The 15,504-nt window shown below is 52.1% G+C and overlaps 1 protein-coding gene across 3 annotated transcripts in view; it reads left to right on the forward strand.

Annotated features, from left to right (window-relative positions):
• PHF12 (PHD finger protein 12) overlaps window positions 1-14,275 on the forward strand; it is a 52,371-nt gene extending 38,096 nt beyond the window's left edge. For 2 of the 3 annotated variants that reach the window (XM_081942809.1, XM_081942811.1), the window contains 7 exons: window positions 2,305-3,064; window positions 8,322-8,441; window positions 9,537-9,683; window positions 10,718-10,816; window positions 11,089-11,171; window positions 11,288-11,426; window positions 12,925-14,275. In XM_081942809.1, coding sequence (XP_081798935.1) covers window positions 2,305-3,064; window positions 8,322-8,441; window positions 9,537-9,683; window positions 10,718-10,816; window positions 11,089-11,171; window positions 11,288-11,426; window positions 12,925-13,277 — 1,701 coding nt within the window. In that variant the 3' untranslated portion in view covers window positions 13,278-14,275. The remainder of the gene's footprint in view (window positions 1-2,304; window positions 3,065-8,321; window positions 8,442-9,536; window positions 9,684-10,717; window positions 10,817-11,088; window positions 11,172-11,287; window positions 11,427-12,924) is intronic. The other variant, XM_081942810.1, reaches the window with a different exon arrangement.
• The last annotated feature ends 1,229 nt before the right edge of the window (window positions 14,276-15,504 follow it).

Here is a 15,504-nt window from a genome sequence, read left to right on the forward strand (position 1 = left end):
GGAGGGGGCCCATCCGCTTCGGATCTTCGCGACTTTGTTCTGCAGATATTCCCCAAACTCCTCTGCTCTTCCCTGTAAGGGTGCCCCCCGCGTCTCTTGCGACAAGAGGGAGCGGGTCACCCTAAACAGGGCGGCAGGGCGGTTATCCGCAGACGCAATGAGAGCGGCACAATGTCTACGTTTGGCCGCTCTCAATGCCACAAGGTAGGTCCGTAAATAGGCTCTTACCTGTGCTCGGTCAGACTCGGAGCGTGAGGACCTCCACCTGCTCTCTAGACGTCTCCTATGGCGCTTCATCACCCTCAACTCCTCGGTATACCAAGGAGCCCGGGCGGGTCGCTGCCGTAGGAGAGGTCGCAAAGGCGCAACCCGGTCCAAGGCCCCAGCTGTCGCCCTATTCCAGGCGGCCACTAGGTCCTCCGACCGAGCGCGGGTCAGGGCTACAGGTAGTGGCCCAAGCTCCGTCTGGAACCTATCCGGTTCCATCAGGTGCTTGGGGCGGTACCAGCTTGGACAAACTGGCTCCGCCTCCTCGCGGTGGGGGGTAGCGCCAGGGAAGTCTAGCCAGAGACATGAGTGATCTGACCATGACAGGGGAATAATATCTAAATCCCCTATTCCCAGATCACTCGTCCACTGCTCAGATACAAAAACAAGGTCCAATGTGTGGCCACCTTCGTGTGTGGGGCCCTGAATTAGTTGGGTCAGGCCCATGGCTGTCATGGAAGCCATGAACTCCCGAGCCACCTCGGATGCTGCTCCCGTCGACGGCAGGTTGAAATCCCCCATAACCAGAAGTTTGGGTATCTCAACCGCCGTCTCCGAGATCAGCTCGAGGAGCTCGGGCAGGGCTGCTGACATATAGCGAGGAGCCAAGTATACAATCAGCAGACCCCACTGCCTCCCTGGGCCCCATTTCACACCTAGTGACTCACACCCGGGTATCTGAGGAACAGTGAACTCCCTCGGCTCTAGACAGTCCCGTATAACTACCGCCACCCCTCCACCCTTACCCAGGGCCCGAGGCTGATGGAATGCACGGAAACCCAGTGGGCACATTTCCACGAGGGGTAAACCACCCTCGTGACCCAACCAGGTCTCCGTTATTCCTGCAAGGTCCAGCTCCCCCTCAGAGATCAACTCATTAATGAGGGGGGCCTTGTTGGTCACGGACCTTGCATTGCAAAGCATCAGCCGCAGGCCCTGTCTCTGTAGTTCCCGACCACCTAGGTTGCGGGGGTTGGTACAAACGACCGGGCATAGCCAGCAGCCACGGTCTCCCAACCGACCTTGTGATCTTTTCTTGTCCTCGCATCCCCCCCTCCCCGCGACCGTTGTAATAAAACAACCCTCTGCTGGAATAACTTGTTCCCTCTCCCCCCCCCACCCCGCCAAATGATATGATGCAGGATATAATCAAATAAAGGAGGGATAATGATAATAACATATATATGTATGGGTACAACGTAAGGAAATGGGATGTAAATTGTAAAGAGTGATTTGGAAAGAAGGATGAGAAAACTTCGTTATTAAATATTGTGGATGTTTAGCTAGAATAGGCCATAAGGATTCAGTGTTATTGGAGGATTTTAGAAATAGTAAATGAAATGCCAGTATATGGTTATGCATTAAATCTTGGTATATTTTATGATGAAGGACGTTTAAACAATTATAGCCAAATGTAAATGGAGGTGTGATGATGGTAACATGTATAAACATCTGAGTTAAAATACTTGAGTTAATATGAATTATGCTTGATGACTGTGGGAAGAGATGCACGAAAGCCTTTTGTAACCAACTGATACACTTTCTACAGTATGTAAAGAAGGAAGATTTTATGTGTTGTGTTTGTTTTGAAAATAATTTTTTTTAAAAAAAACTTGTATAAACAAAAGAGCAAAAAGGGGCCACGGAGTGGATTTGGAACATAGGTAGGTCCTCGATGTACGACTGCAATCGAGCGTTTCCACTGCCAAGCAACACAGTGGTTAAGGGGGCTTTGCCCCGTTTTACAATGCTTCTTGGCACGGCTGTTGAGCAAATCTTGCCGTTGTTAAGTTAGTCGCACGGTTGTTAAGTGGCTTCCCTGTTGACTTTGCTTGATCACGTAACCCTGGGACTGTCATAAGTACATGCCAGTGGCCAATTGTCTCATTTCTTGTTCTCTTTAATGTTCTATTTTTTTCCAGCTTTTCCCCCTCCTGCCTCCTACTTAAGTTCCCTTTCTTCTTCTTCTTTTTCCCTTTGAAATGTCTTCTGATTTCGATCCTCCGTCCTGACCTGTGGCCGTCCTTTCTCTTTCAGTGGCTGTGTAGCATCGTGGCCCTGCAGTGCAGCATCCTCAAACACTTATCAGCCAAGCAGGCCCCTTTTTCCTGGGACTCGGAGCAGGCAGAGAAAGGTGATGTTAAGCCGCTGCTGGCGGCCGACGGCTCCCTCGCCAGTCCGTACCAGGCGACGGACAAGCCCAGCGCCCCCCCTCCCAGTTGCACCTCGGGGCTCATCCCCCAGAACTCCTTGCAGGACGAGACCCCCTACCACTCCTCCGTGGACCGGCCTAAGAAACCTCCCCCCTGCGGGACGTCGAACGGCCTGGGCGCCGCCGCCGAGGTGAAGATCAACGGCCCCAGCTTCTACGGGGAGGCCTCCGCGCCCGCCTCACCCAGGCTGAGCGGGCAAGGCGGGTCCTTGTCTCACCGGCAGCAGCCCTGGCCAAGATCCGCTACTCCTCCGGCGGCTTGTGGGCTCCTCAACCACGTGTCTGGCGCCGTCGTGAAAACAGAGAACGCTGCGGGACCCGTCTCGTGCCCCCACAAGGTGGCCGTGCCCGTCACCACCCTGCTGGCCTCCCTCCCCAGCTCTTGCTTCAGCCTGGAAGCCGCCACGGCCTGGTCCCAGAAGAACACTCAGGCGCCAATCGGGCCTCTGCTAGCTATGGATCTGGGCGCAGCGGACTCCCCCGTCTCCGCCACATGGGCACTCACTCCTCACCCAGCGGCTGTAGGGGAGGGAGGCTCTGCCGTGGCCCCTGCCCATGGTTTTTGTTCCTCGGCCCCACCTCCAGGTGAGTGCAGAGGGGACTGCAGAGGAAGCTCTGGGCATTCCCCCTGTCAGCGTTCTAGCAGGCCCAGCCCCCCTTGCCAGAAATCCTAAATATAGGCCTCTGCTTCCAAAGGCAAGATATTTTTTTTTAACTTTATAAGAAGAAACTTAGACAGCCATTTGTCTGGAATGTTGTAGGGCAGGGGACCTTTGAGGTCTTCTAGTCCTTCTAGGAAGGGAGGAAAGAAGTAAAATGACAGAATAACTGAGTTGGAAGGGACCTTGGAGGTCTTCTAGTCCTAGGAAGGAAGGAAAGGAAGGAAGGAAGGAAAGAAAGAAGAGGAGGGAGGGAGGAAGGAAAATAACAGAATAACTGAGTTGGAAGGGACCTTGGAGGTCTTCTAGTCCTTCTAGGAAGGTAGGAAGGAAAGGAAGGAGTATAAGAGTATAACTGAGTTGGAAGGGACCTTGGAGGCAATGTTCCCTCTAATTTTTTTTCAGTGTGAGCAGAAAAGTATAGTGTTTGAGCGGCACATTTTCATGCCTGAGCACCTGAATTTTTTTCACAGATGTCACCTAAGACAACAACGAAATCAGTGTTATTTGAAACTCAAAGTTATGTTTCTTCAAGGTACCCGCTTAATTCAAAGTGTTATATAATATCAGTATCACTTAACAACGCTCCTGCTTAGCAACCAAAAAGTTGGTTCAGAAACTCTGCCATTTGAAGTGCGCAAGTCTTAAAGCTGTCAAGTTACAAGACCCTTGCACTCCTAACCCTTTAGGAAAAAAAAAACCAGGGGTGTTCAGCTTTAAGACTTGTGGACTTCAACTCCCAGAATTCCTCCAGTCATGTTGCTCTTTCGCCTCGGTGCCGCTCTGGCTACCTCCATCCGGACCTGGCAGCTGCAGCGACATCATCAGCCTGGATCTGCTCCATCTTCGGTTTTTTCACTGGGGGCAGGGCCGCTGCTGAAGATGCCAATGAGCCCCCGCCACCACCAGAATACCTGCTGCCGCTCCCTCAACAGCATCACCACATTTGCTGCCCGGCGCTGCAGCTGAGATGAAGCCGCCAAAGCTCCCACCGGCGCCCCCGCCCATGGCAGCAGTGGCGGTGCCTCCCCCTCCGCTTGGAGCACCTGAGCTGGGCCCCACGTTATCCCTGCTGCCTCCTCCTCTGCCACCGTGCTTTTGAGGAGCCATGAAGCCTTATTTTTCCTGCTCCCGCCCCCTCCGTCGCCTTCCTACTAGCTCCCGCGATGGCGCTGCCATCAGGTTCCTCCTCGCACCTCACCTTTGCCAGGGCTCCGGCGCCCTTTTCCCCTCCCGCGGTCGGTTCGCACCTGCTGTACAGCTCCCACAGGGAAAAAAAGGCCTCATGGCTCCTCAAAAGCACAGCGGCAGAGATAATGTGGGGCCCAGCTCAGGGGCTCCGAGCAGAGGGGGAGGCACCACTGCCGCTGCCATGGGTGGGGGCACCGGCGGGAACTTTGTCGGCTTCACCTCAGCCGCAGCGCCGGGCGGCAAATCCAACAGTGCTGTTGGAGGAGGAGGAGGAGGAGGAGGAGGAGGCGGCAGCAGTTATTCAGGTGGGGGCGGGGGCTTTGGTGGCTTCACCTCAAACTACACAAACTACCATCAGTCGCCCTGTGCTCATCAAAGCAAGTCTGTGGAGGTCCTTAGCGGGCGGCCAGTTCTAGCCGCCTGCAAAGGACTTCCCCGCGCTTGCTTTGCTGAATACGGGGCGACTGACGGTAGCTTGAGCGGCGCAGCCGGCCCCTAGGAGGTCCTAGGAGACCAGCCGTGCCGCTTAAGTTCCTGCCGCCATTCCCACCCCCGTTCCCGTGCTAAACCTAACCAGGACAGAAAATCTGAGGCCCCTCAGCTTCTGAGCCTGTGACATTAGAAATCACTGTGCAGCAGTTGGAAACTGCTGCGTGGTGCTTTCTTGCCATGTGCGCGGCCGTGCAGCCGTGCACCTTAGAGGGAACATTGCTTGGAGGTCTCTAGTCCTTCTAGGAAGGATGGATAGAAGGAAGGAAGGAAAGAAGGAAGGAAAATAACAGAATAACTGAGTTGAAAGGGACCTTGGAGGTCTTCTAGTCCAACCCCCTGCTCAAGCGAGAGACTATCTCAGGGGTGTCTAATCTTAGAACTTTTAAGACGGGTGGGCTTCAACTCTCACGCTGGCTGGGGAATTCTGTCTTCCAGGTTCCATGGTTGGACTGAGTTAGAGTCTCCCGCTTGAGCAGAGGGTTGGACTAGAAGACCTCCAAGGTCCCTTCCAACTCTCTGATTCTGTTATCTCTTTCCAATACAACAAATGTGGTCAGGTTTGCCGCAGGCATCTGGTTGATGCCAAGGAAACAGTCATGGCTGCATCTGGTGATTGTAGCCTCCACAGGTTCAGCCATGCCTGGGTGTGGCACAAAGTGGACACACAGGCTGCCGAAATCCGGAGCTCTTCCCTCTGTGTTGTGGCTTGAGCCTGCCCTGGGCCTTGGTGACCTCAACCTAAGCTCCCCTCCCTGCTCTACCTTCATGGGATAGTTATTATTTACTTACTTATTACATTCCTATCTTGGCACTCGACCGTTTCAAAACCTGTCGAGTTCAGTATTCGATGCATTTTGAAGCAGAGACCTTGTCCTGGCGCTTGTCTTCCCCCCCCCCCCCATGCGCAAGGAAGGACTTCCCCACATCAGCTACCTCGTGACTCGCTCTTTCTTCCAGCCGAAATAGCAGCTCCCCTGGTTCGCTCAGCACCCGACGGCTTTACTATTCATTGCGTCATCATGGAACAAATTGCTGATGAATCCTGAGCAGGATGGATAAAGATCTATTTTTTAAAAAAAAAATTTTTTTTTTTAAATTAATTGGATTTTGTTGATTTTTATCAAATTTATTTTAATCAAATGCTTTCAGAGTAAAAAAATGTAAAGCTAGTTTTCTATTTCAGATACATGAATAATTTAGTTTATTCAGCATGAAACGGAGCTTAGATAGGTAGCATATTTGGCTGTATATTCTGCAGCATTGGGACTGTCGGTGAGTCAACAGCAGGTCAGAGGAAGAGACGCTGCGGGAACAGAGAGTGGCTCTTTAAAAATGATAGAATAGAATAGCAGAGATGGAAGGGACCTTGGAGGTCTTCTAGTCCAACCCACTGCCTAGGCAGAAAACCCTACATCACTTCAGACAAATGGTTGTCCAATCTCTTATTTAAAACTTCCAGTGTTGGGGCATTCACAACTTCTGGAGGCAAGGAGTTCCACTGATTAATTGTTTTCACTGTCAGGAAATTTCTCCTATCATCTAAGGAAAAATTGCTTCTCCTTTATTGCTTCTCTGCTTGATTAGTTTAAAGTTGATTTAAATGAAGCCTTTTTACTAGTGATTTAAATCAAATCCACCCTGGTAGCAAGGTACCACTGCAGTAGTATTTGTATCCAGAGGGACCGAAAGAAGGATGCCGTAATTTGTCAACCCAAAAATTAAATTTGGACTAAAAGTCGGAAGGAGGAAAGGTTGTTTTTCCAACCAAAAATACTTTTGCTCTGGTTTTTGCTGTTTCCCATTCACAATTCCTTGTGTATCTAAATCCCACTTACAAATAAATAAAATATACAGGTATCTATGGAGATTCTCTGTCCTCCAGGCTGTGGTTGTCCCAAGGGTGTTTTTTTTTCAGGAGGCAACTGGACTTTCTGGTTTTACTTTGGTTTTGCTTCTCATCCAAGAAGCTTCTTCAGCTCTGACTGGATGGTGGGGAAGGGAAGGATTTATTATAAACGACCAGCTGTTTGCAACGAGTAGAAATCCTTCCATTCCCTTCCCCCCCCCCCAATCCAGTCAGAACTGAAGAAGCTTCTTGGATGAGAAGCAAAACATCTTCAAAGAAAACCAAGATGTGAACTTCCCAAGAGATGACCTAATTAATTTACGAGCCTCGAGACAAAGTTCAAACAAAAAAACATTCATTTATTAGGATCAACATCTTGGCTTGATCTTCTGTGGAGCCAAAACTGAATCCCACTTAATGGCATTTGAACTTTACCCCTGTGTCCCCTCCCCTCTGCCTGAAGTCATCAATCACATTCACCAACAAGATGTTACGGCAGGGTTCTGGACATGCGCATTCACATCCCAGTTACAAGAATAGGAGGCTTTACAGGAGCCAGAAGTACGCATGGAATTCTCCTCCCTTCTCAAGTTGATAGCAGTCATGGAAGCGCTTCAGGCGTTGACGCGAGGAAGTCCGGTTGCCTCTTGGAAAAAGCACCTTTGGGACAAAGTATACAAGTATTCCTCAACTTACTGTACAACTCTTCATTTAGCAACTGTTCAAAGTTACAACAGTACTGGAAAAAAAGGGACTTACAACCATTTTTCTCATTTACGACCGTTGCAACATCCGCATGGTCATGTGACCAAAGCTCATATGCTTGGCAACTGATTCATATTTATGCCGGTCGCAGTGTCCCGGGATCACAAGACCCCCTTTTTCGACCTTCTGACAAGCGGAGTGAGTGGGGAAGCCAGATCCGCTTCACAACCGTGTCACTAACTTAACAACTGCAGGGATTCACTTAACAACTGTGGCAAGAAAGGTCGTAAAATGGGGTGTGATTCACTTAACAAATGTCTCACTTAGCAATGGAAATTTGGGGTTGAGGTCATAAGTCAAGGACTTCCTGTAATTATAGCCATTTCCTAGCCTTTGTTTTTTTGAGCGAGGGTGGCGTGGTTACGAGTGCAGTACTGCAGGCTACTTCTGCTGACTGCCGGCTGACTGCAATTTGGCAGTTCGATCCTGACCGGCTCAAGGTTGACTCAGCCTTCCGTCCTTCCGAGGTCGGTAAAACGAGGACCCAAAATTGTTGGGGGCAAGAGGCTGACTCTGTAAACGTCTTAGAGAGGGCTGTAAAGGCACGGTGGAGCAGTATATAAGTCTAAGGCTATTGCTATTTCATTGTATTAGCTTGGTTATAAAATATAAATAACGTGAGGGCAATCGGCCCATGGAACAGAGGTTGCCCTCAGAAGTTATGGGAGCTTCATCACTGGAAGCTTTCAAGAAGAGCCTGGACTGACTACATCTGTCAGAAATGGAGTTGGTTCTCCTGCTTGGGTGGGTTGGGGGTTGGACTAGGTGACCCCACAAGGTCCCTTCCAGCTCTGTTACTCTGTTAAGATAAGCAGACTTAGCTGTTTGCCCAGATCTGGGAGATTTAACCATGTCCTGACCTAACTGTTTGCTTCCCTCTCATCTCCAGATGGAAAGGTCAGCCCAAGCCCCCTTCCTGCCTTAGCGACCCCTTCCTCGCTCCCTTCCAATTCCTCAGCCGCAGTGGACCTTGCGGGACCTGTGAAGGCATTAATAGATGGCAGCGGAGGTGAGAGTCCTTTGCGAAAGCCTCCTTCCTGCAGGAGGGCAAGTCCTTTTCAGGGAGTCATGCTGGCTGGGCAGAATGTCTATGGAGATTGTCCGAGAGGTGCTTTCCCCTCCCCCCCTCCTCCCCCAAGAGGCAACTGGACATTCTGGTTTTTTCTTTGAAGACGTTTCACTTCTCCTCCAAGAAGCTTCTTCAGCTCTGACTGGATGGTGGGGAAGGGAAGGGTTGATCCTCCTTGCAGACAGCTGGTCCTTTGCATCCTTTGAGAGAGTCAAGGAGGCCATACAACACAAGGCAGTGAGATGTGTGCAGATCTGCATCTTAGGGAAACAAAACAACCACAATAAACACATGCGCAACCTCGGAGAAGAAAGACATCAGTACTAGATTCAGCACTTCCATCAGCATTTGAAAGAGAAAGGGGGCTCTTTTGAAGGCAGCAAAGTCCACATTTTGGGCAGAGAGGACGGCTGGTTTGAAAGAAGGGTGCAAGAGGTCGAAGTTAAACAGCCCACCCACAACAGACGTCACCCATCTCCAGTCTACAACATGGTCTTTTCAGCAGTTCCAAGAAGGCTCCCCCCCCCCCATTTGCCCCACTCGGGTGGCCCTGAGGACACAGATGAACCTCCAGGTGGCCTCAAGGACCCTCTCAAAGGATGCAAAGGACCTGCAGCTGTCTGCAAGGAGTAGAAACCCTTCCCTTCCCCACCATCCGGTCAGAGCTGAAGAAGCTTCTGGGATGGGAAGCGAAACGCCTTCAAAGAAAAACCAGAAAGTCCAGCTGCCTCTTGAAAAAGCCCCTTTGGGACTTGAAGCACACACACACACACACACACACACACACACACACGTACATTGAAGGCTGGCAAAGGAGACTGACCCATTCTCATCGTCGAGTGGTCAGAGCCAGCCTGCCCATCGTTGGGCCTTCTGCCAAGGGTGGACCCGCATTCCTTTTGGGCTGGACAGCCAGCAAGCTTCCTTGAGAGACGCCTTGTGGTTGCTCCTGTTGCTTTGGAGCCCTTGGCTCGATCCAGGCACCCTCAGCCGATTGACCCCCCTCGCCCCCCACCCCCTTTGCCTTTTCATCAGCAGAGATCGAGATCGGGATGCTGGACGAGAAACTGGTCAAGTTCCTGGCCTTGCAGAGGATACACCAGCTCTTCGCCTCCAAAGCCCAACCCGCGGCTGACAGCGTGGGAAGCCCCCCGCCCAGTTCTGCTGGCAGCCCTGCCGAAGGTAGCCCGGGCTGTCGTAATCTCGTCTTTCCCTGTGAGGATTGCTGCTCCAACCGGGGGAGGGGGGGGGGGTTAAAAAAGAGAGTTGGGGGCTTGGCATCCTCTTGCATGTGCCCAGTTTCTAACACCCCCCCCCCCCAGTCTTTCTGGCTTTCGTTGGTGTGCTCTCTCGCACTTTCTCTCTCCCCCCCTCCCCCACAACTCCTGAGAGCCTGCTGGGTGCCCATCAGAGTAGATACTGAGCGGTACCTTGGTACTCCTCCTTAATTGGTTCGGGGAGACACAATGAGTACCAAAAACCGGTACCAAATCATTTTTTCCCATCGGGAATAACATAGCGAGGCATCCAACATCGTTTGTGCGTTAAGTACCGAAGAAAAGACGAGTAGCGGGACCAAATTTTCCCGTCAAAATTCCTTGAGCACCAAACTCGATGGCTTTCAAAGCAGCCGAGTCCCAAGGCGCCTCTGTCGCCCGAACTAAGCCCTCACCGGAAGCTGCCAGCCTGTCCACACCGCAAAGGGGACACCCCACTTCCCATCTGGGCTCTGGGCGCTGCTATTCTGCCACCCTTGGAGGACAAGAGAGCCCTGGGATCCCCCCCCCCCGGCCAGAGTGGGGGAGGGGAGGGGGAAAAGAGGGGATGTTTTTGTGGGCGCAGGTGTGTTTGCGTGCACAAACGCCCTTTGCTTGCACAAGTGGAGGCGTGAGTGTCTGCGCGAATGGAGCCACAAGCGCCCACAACGCTTGTAACGCTCACGCAAGTGGGGCATGCCTACACCCTGGCCATCTGCTCACGCCCCCCAGTGGACAACTGCACAGGTTGGGGAGCACCAGTCTAGCTAAACAGCCCCCCCCCTCCTTCCAGCAGACATGCTAGGCCCTTTTTCCTGGGGAGGGGCCTTGTGGGAAAGCTGAGCCCAGCCTAATTCTCCCCAGTGGCAATCAGAGAGAGAGGGGGGAAGTGGGGGGCAATGGGAAGGGAGCCTTTCAGGGGAGGCGCTTGGCACCCAGGGCATCTTTCTGCCTTTGCAGGACAGAGGAAGGAGGTGCAGGCCCGGGCAGTCTTCTACCCACTCCTTGGCTCGGGCAGCGCGGTGAACATGTGCTACAGGACCCTCTACATCGGGACAGGCAAGGGCTGGAGTCTCTGCATGGCCGGAAGGGGGGGGAGGAGGCGGGAGAGGAGACCCCCCTTGTGGTGGCATTCCTGGGGCTTCCTCTGCCCCCCCATCGCTGGGAAAGTCACCCCCCCGGGTAGCGGTTAATACATGATTTACGTACAAGAAACGCAGCAAGGAGGGACCCGAGGCCTGACCCAGTCTCTTCCCCCCCCCCCCAGCCTTTTGGTAGTGAGAGTCCCCCCTCCCCCACTGCAGTTCTGACCCTCCCCCTTCGTTTGGCAGGAGCAGACATGGACGTGTGCCTTACAAACTACGGTCACTGTAACTACGTCTCTGGCAAACACGCCTGCATTTTCTACGATGAGGTGAGAGCTGGGAGGAGGGCAGCGGGCCCAGGTATCCCTGGGGGTGGGGGAGGACGATGAGACTTTCCCCCCCTCCCCAACCTTGGCCATTTGGTAGAACAGAGTTTCTCCCCCAGAACACCAAACATTACGAACTGCTCAACTACAGCGAGCACGGGACCACGGTGGACAACGTCCTGTACTCGTGTGACTTCTCGGAGAAGGCGGCCTTCATCCCGCCCAGCAGCATGGTTGCCAAAGTCCAGAGCGTGATCAGTAAGTTCCCCCAGGCCAGCAGTCTTTCCACACAAAGACACACACAGCCATTTGCCCAAAGGGCCACCCTGCGCCTGGGACCTTCCTACTCCTCTTTGTGAGACGCCTGTGGCAATTGCACAGGGACAGGTGTGGGCGGAAGGCCTTAGCAACGAAATTGGTAGTCTTCACACAGCTACCGAGCTCCTCCCGGGTGGTTGTTTTTGGGTGTGGCCACAGTGATGGACTGATTACATTTATACGCCACCCATCCCACAGGAGAAGTCGTTTGAGTTCTCAGCCCCGTAAAGGCTCCTCTTTTTATCCTAAAAATAGATTTCTCTCACTTACCTGAGATGGTATAGGTCCTCCTGCTTGAACAGGGGGCTGGACAAGAAGACCTCCAAGGCCCCTTCCACCTCCTATTCTGCCCATCCCATCCTACTCTGTTCTATTCTATTCCATATTCCATTCTATATTCTATTCTATTCCTCCTTCTGTTCTGTTCTGTTCTATTCTATTCTTCATTCTGTTCTATTGTACTCTATTCTTTTCCTATTCCTATTCCATAAATGCAGACTGCCCAGTCTTTGGAGAGATATGCCTGAGGCACCCCCATTATCCCAAGACCCAGAGAAGTGGGCCTCTTTAAGCCCTTGACCCCCATCCCCACTCCCAGGCCCTGGAGAAAACCATCCCATCATCTCTGTGCTGACACCCACCCCCCCGCCTCCCTCCTTGCTATCGGTCCTTTATGGGCAACTGTCTACGGAGATACTCTTACCTATGGACATCTGCTTTTTCAAACCGTTTCCCAGAATTCTCTCCTTCCTCTTCCTCGTTATTCACTTAACGACTAACTTCCTCTGTTCTTGCCTTCTGGCAGCTCTGCGCATGCACGCACTGGAAACAGGCTCCCCCTGTTCTTCTGCCTTGCGGCTGTCCGACTCTGGAGGCAGCACGTAATTCCCAGGTGTCTCTGGCCCCCTCTCTGCCTCCGACACAGAGCCCTCCTCCGAGGCCCCCACCACACCCCACCCCAGACTCCAGGACTGGCCCAGGTTCCTCCCCAACCCTCCTCACCGTCCGAATCGGCTGCCAGCTCCCAGAGACCACTGGCAGGGCGCAACAATTATTTTGTGTTTTTTATTTTATGTTATTTTTATTTATTTTTTTATTCTCTATTTTATGTTATTTTTATTTATTTTTATTTTTTATTTATTTATTTTCTATTTTGTTATTTTTATTTAATTTTTTGTTTACTTTTTTAATTTTATGTATTTTTAATTTACTTTGTTTAATTTTTTATTTTGTTTATTTTTTATTTATTTTGTTTAATTTTTCATTTTGTTTATCATTTTATTATTTGTAAGATGTAATTTTTTGCCCATCGTACCATTGATTAATGTTGTGCGGTCATAAATCGAGCACTCTCTGCAATTAAACGGGGTGGGGGTGGGGGGCCCAAGTGGGATAGTCTGCCCATTCAGCCTCCATCCTCTGCCTGTTCTCCCTGCAGAGCGCCACAAGAACCGGAAGCCGCCAGAGGAAGAGCCGTCGGCGGCGCCCAGCGAAGAGACGGCCGCGATGCGAGCCCAGGCCCAGGGCCAGCCCCAGCCACCCTGCAGCTGCAGAGCCAGCAGCTCCAGCCTGATCGGGGGCAGTGGAGCAGGCTGGGAGGGGACGGCCCTCCTGCACCACGGCAGCTACATCAAGCTGGGCTGCCTGCAGTTTGTCTTCAGCATCACAGAGTTTGCAACCAAACCTCCCAAGGTGGACGCCTCGGCCTTAGCCCACGAGACGGACTTGGAGGAGAAGCTGTCGCCCAGGGGCCACCAGGCCCCCGTGCTCCGGTCCAACTCAGTGCCATAGGAGCCCTGGGGCGGCCCGGGCAGGGGGGGGAGAAGCCCCTCCTCTCTTCCCCCCTGCCGGATCAGAGACACCCGTTCATTTGACAACCCCCCCCCCGACCCCGTCTGTCCGCATTTCTTTTTCTTTTTTTCCTACGTGGGGGCTGCAGACTTTGGATGCCCTTTGCATGAAATGAAGAAACTTTTAATTTTTTTTTATGGTTTGCTCAAGTTTTAGGGGCATTTGCACATATATTTGTACTATACATTTCATTTAAAAGACGAAAAAAAAGGAAAAAAAAGGAAAAAGGAAACTGCCACACGCAGAGGCTATGCTGGGTGGAGGGGGGGTGGCTGGGGGTCGTAGCCCCGCGGCCAGCGTGCTCCCTCGCCATTGTAAAATAATCAAAAAACTTGTTCTATTTTGTGCCAGTGACAATAGTTTTTATATTGAAAAAAAAAGAGAGAGAAATACAGTTTTCATACAGCAAAATCTATACAACTATCATTGTTTTATTTAATGTAAAGATGCGCTCTCCCCATGCCGGTTGGTTCCCCCCCCCCCCCCCCCCGTGCCCACACCCTGTGCCTCTCTACCCCTCCTGCCCCCCTCCCCGGCCCTTCTGGGACTGGGCTGGGCAGGGAGAGGCCAGGCCTCCTCCCCTGGCATCGTTACCCCCACCCCACCCTCCCGTTTTCCGATGACGAGAAGTATTTTGGGCTCTGTGTAAATACATCAACTGATGGCATTTTTTCAGTGTTTTCTAAAGCTGTGTACATATGTGGTACATATGTGGTATGACGTGGCCTCCGGTTGTCTTAATTGTAGCAAAGCGTTTTTTGTCGTAATCCTGTTCTTCACCCCTCTGTTCCAATACTTTCCCCCCCCCCTCTCCCCCCCTCCACCCCCACCCCCCATCCTGTTCTCTCAGCAGCTGAGTTCTAATGTACAGAAGTAATTGCTATGTTTTAGGCTTTACGGAAACTTTTTTCCTGTATTCTGTATATAAAACTACAAAATACGGCACTCACTGGTGTCTGCCTGTCTGTCGAGACTCCCCCATCAAGGGGCCACGAATCCCTGCCATCACCACCCCACCCTCCCACGGGATCGCTCCTGAAGACCCCTGCCCCGCTCAGCCCTGGCTCCGACACGATCCACCCCCTGGCATTCTGGAAGGGAGGCAGCTGTCTGTCCAGCAAGAGGGCTGGGCGCTTCCACGTGGCCCTTATTGACCACGGAAGATGGGGCACCATGATGGAAGTTCCTTCAAGGGCATGTACGTGTTCCTTTCTTACGCCCAGAACTCAAATGCTCTCATCCTCAGGCAAGCTGAGAGTGAGCCTGTTGCCAACAGGTTGCCTGGCCACAAGGTCCTGGCTCCAAAGGGGCAACTCCAGGAGGACCCACCTCTGTTTCTCCAGACCTAGAGTCCCTCAGCCTCAGGGCCCCAAGTGAAAGTCCTGCACTGCTCCAGACTGGTACTTTGGTGAGGTCAGATACATCGGGGCTTCTGTGGGAGACACAACGCTGGGCCTCCAAAACTGGCTGGTGAGCAGATGAATCTCTTCCGTGCACTGATGACGTTACCTAGTTCGGTCATGAAATGTCTGCAAGAAAACCACCAAGCTCGGAGAGCACCAAGGACTCCCAGAATTTAAAATAGCAGAGTATTTGTAGTCCAAGGTTGACCTCTGGCGCCCACAACTTCTGAAGGCAAGCTGTTCCACTAGTTCAGGGGTGTCGAACTCAAGGCCTGGGAACCAGATCTGCCCATGGGGTGCTTAGATCTGGCCCACAGAGAACACCCTGGAAACAGCGAAGGAGCGGCCTGCGGTGCCTTTGCCAGCGGAAACGGAGCTCGGGAGGGCCGTGCGCAGCTCTCGCGAGCTCCATTTCTGCTGGGAGAGGGTTGCAGGAGGCTGTTGGCAGCAGAAACCTGAGCTTGGGAGCCCATTTCTGCTGGCACTCAGGCCCACCACAAGCGCCTTCGACATGAGTGACAAGTCAAGCTGGCCACGCCCTCCCCCAGGTCAAATACAACCCTGATGCGGCCCTTAATGAAATCAAGTTTGACACCCCTGCACTAGTTAATTGCCCTCACTTTTAGGAAGTTTCTCCTGAATTCCAGGTTGCTTCTCTCCTTGATTAGTTTGCATCCATTGCTTGTTGTCCTGCATTCGAGTGCTTTGTAGAATAATTTGGCTCCCTCTTCTTTGGGGCAGCCCTTCAAATATTAGAACACTGC

The sequence above is a fragment of the Natrix helvetica genome (genome assembly GCF_964273705.1).
Source record: "Natrix helvetica genome assembly, chromosome: 2".
Classification (NCBI taxonomy): domain Eukaryota; kingdom Metazoa; phylum Chordata; class Lepidosauria; order Squamata; family Natricidae; genus Natrix; species Natrix helvetica.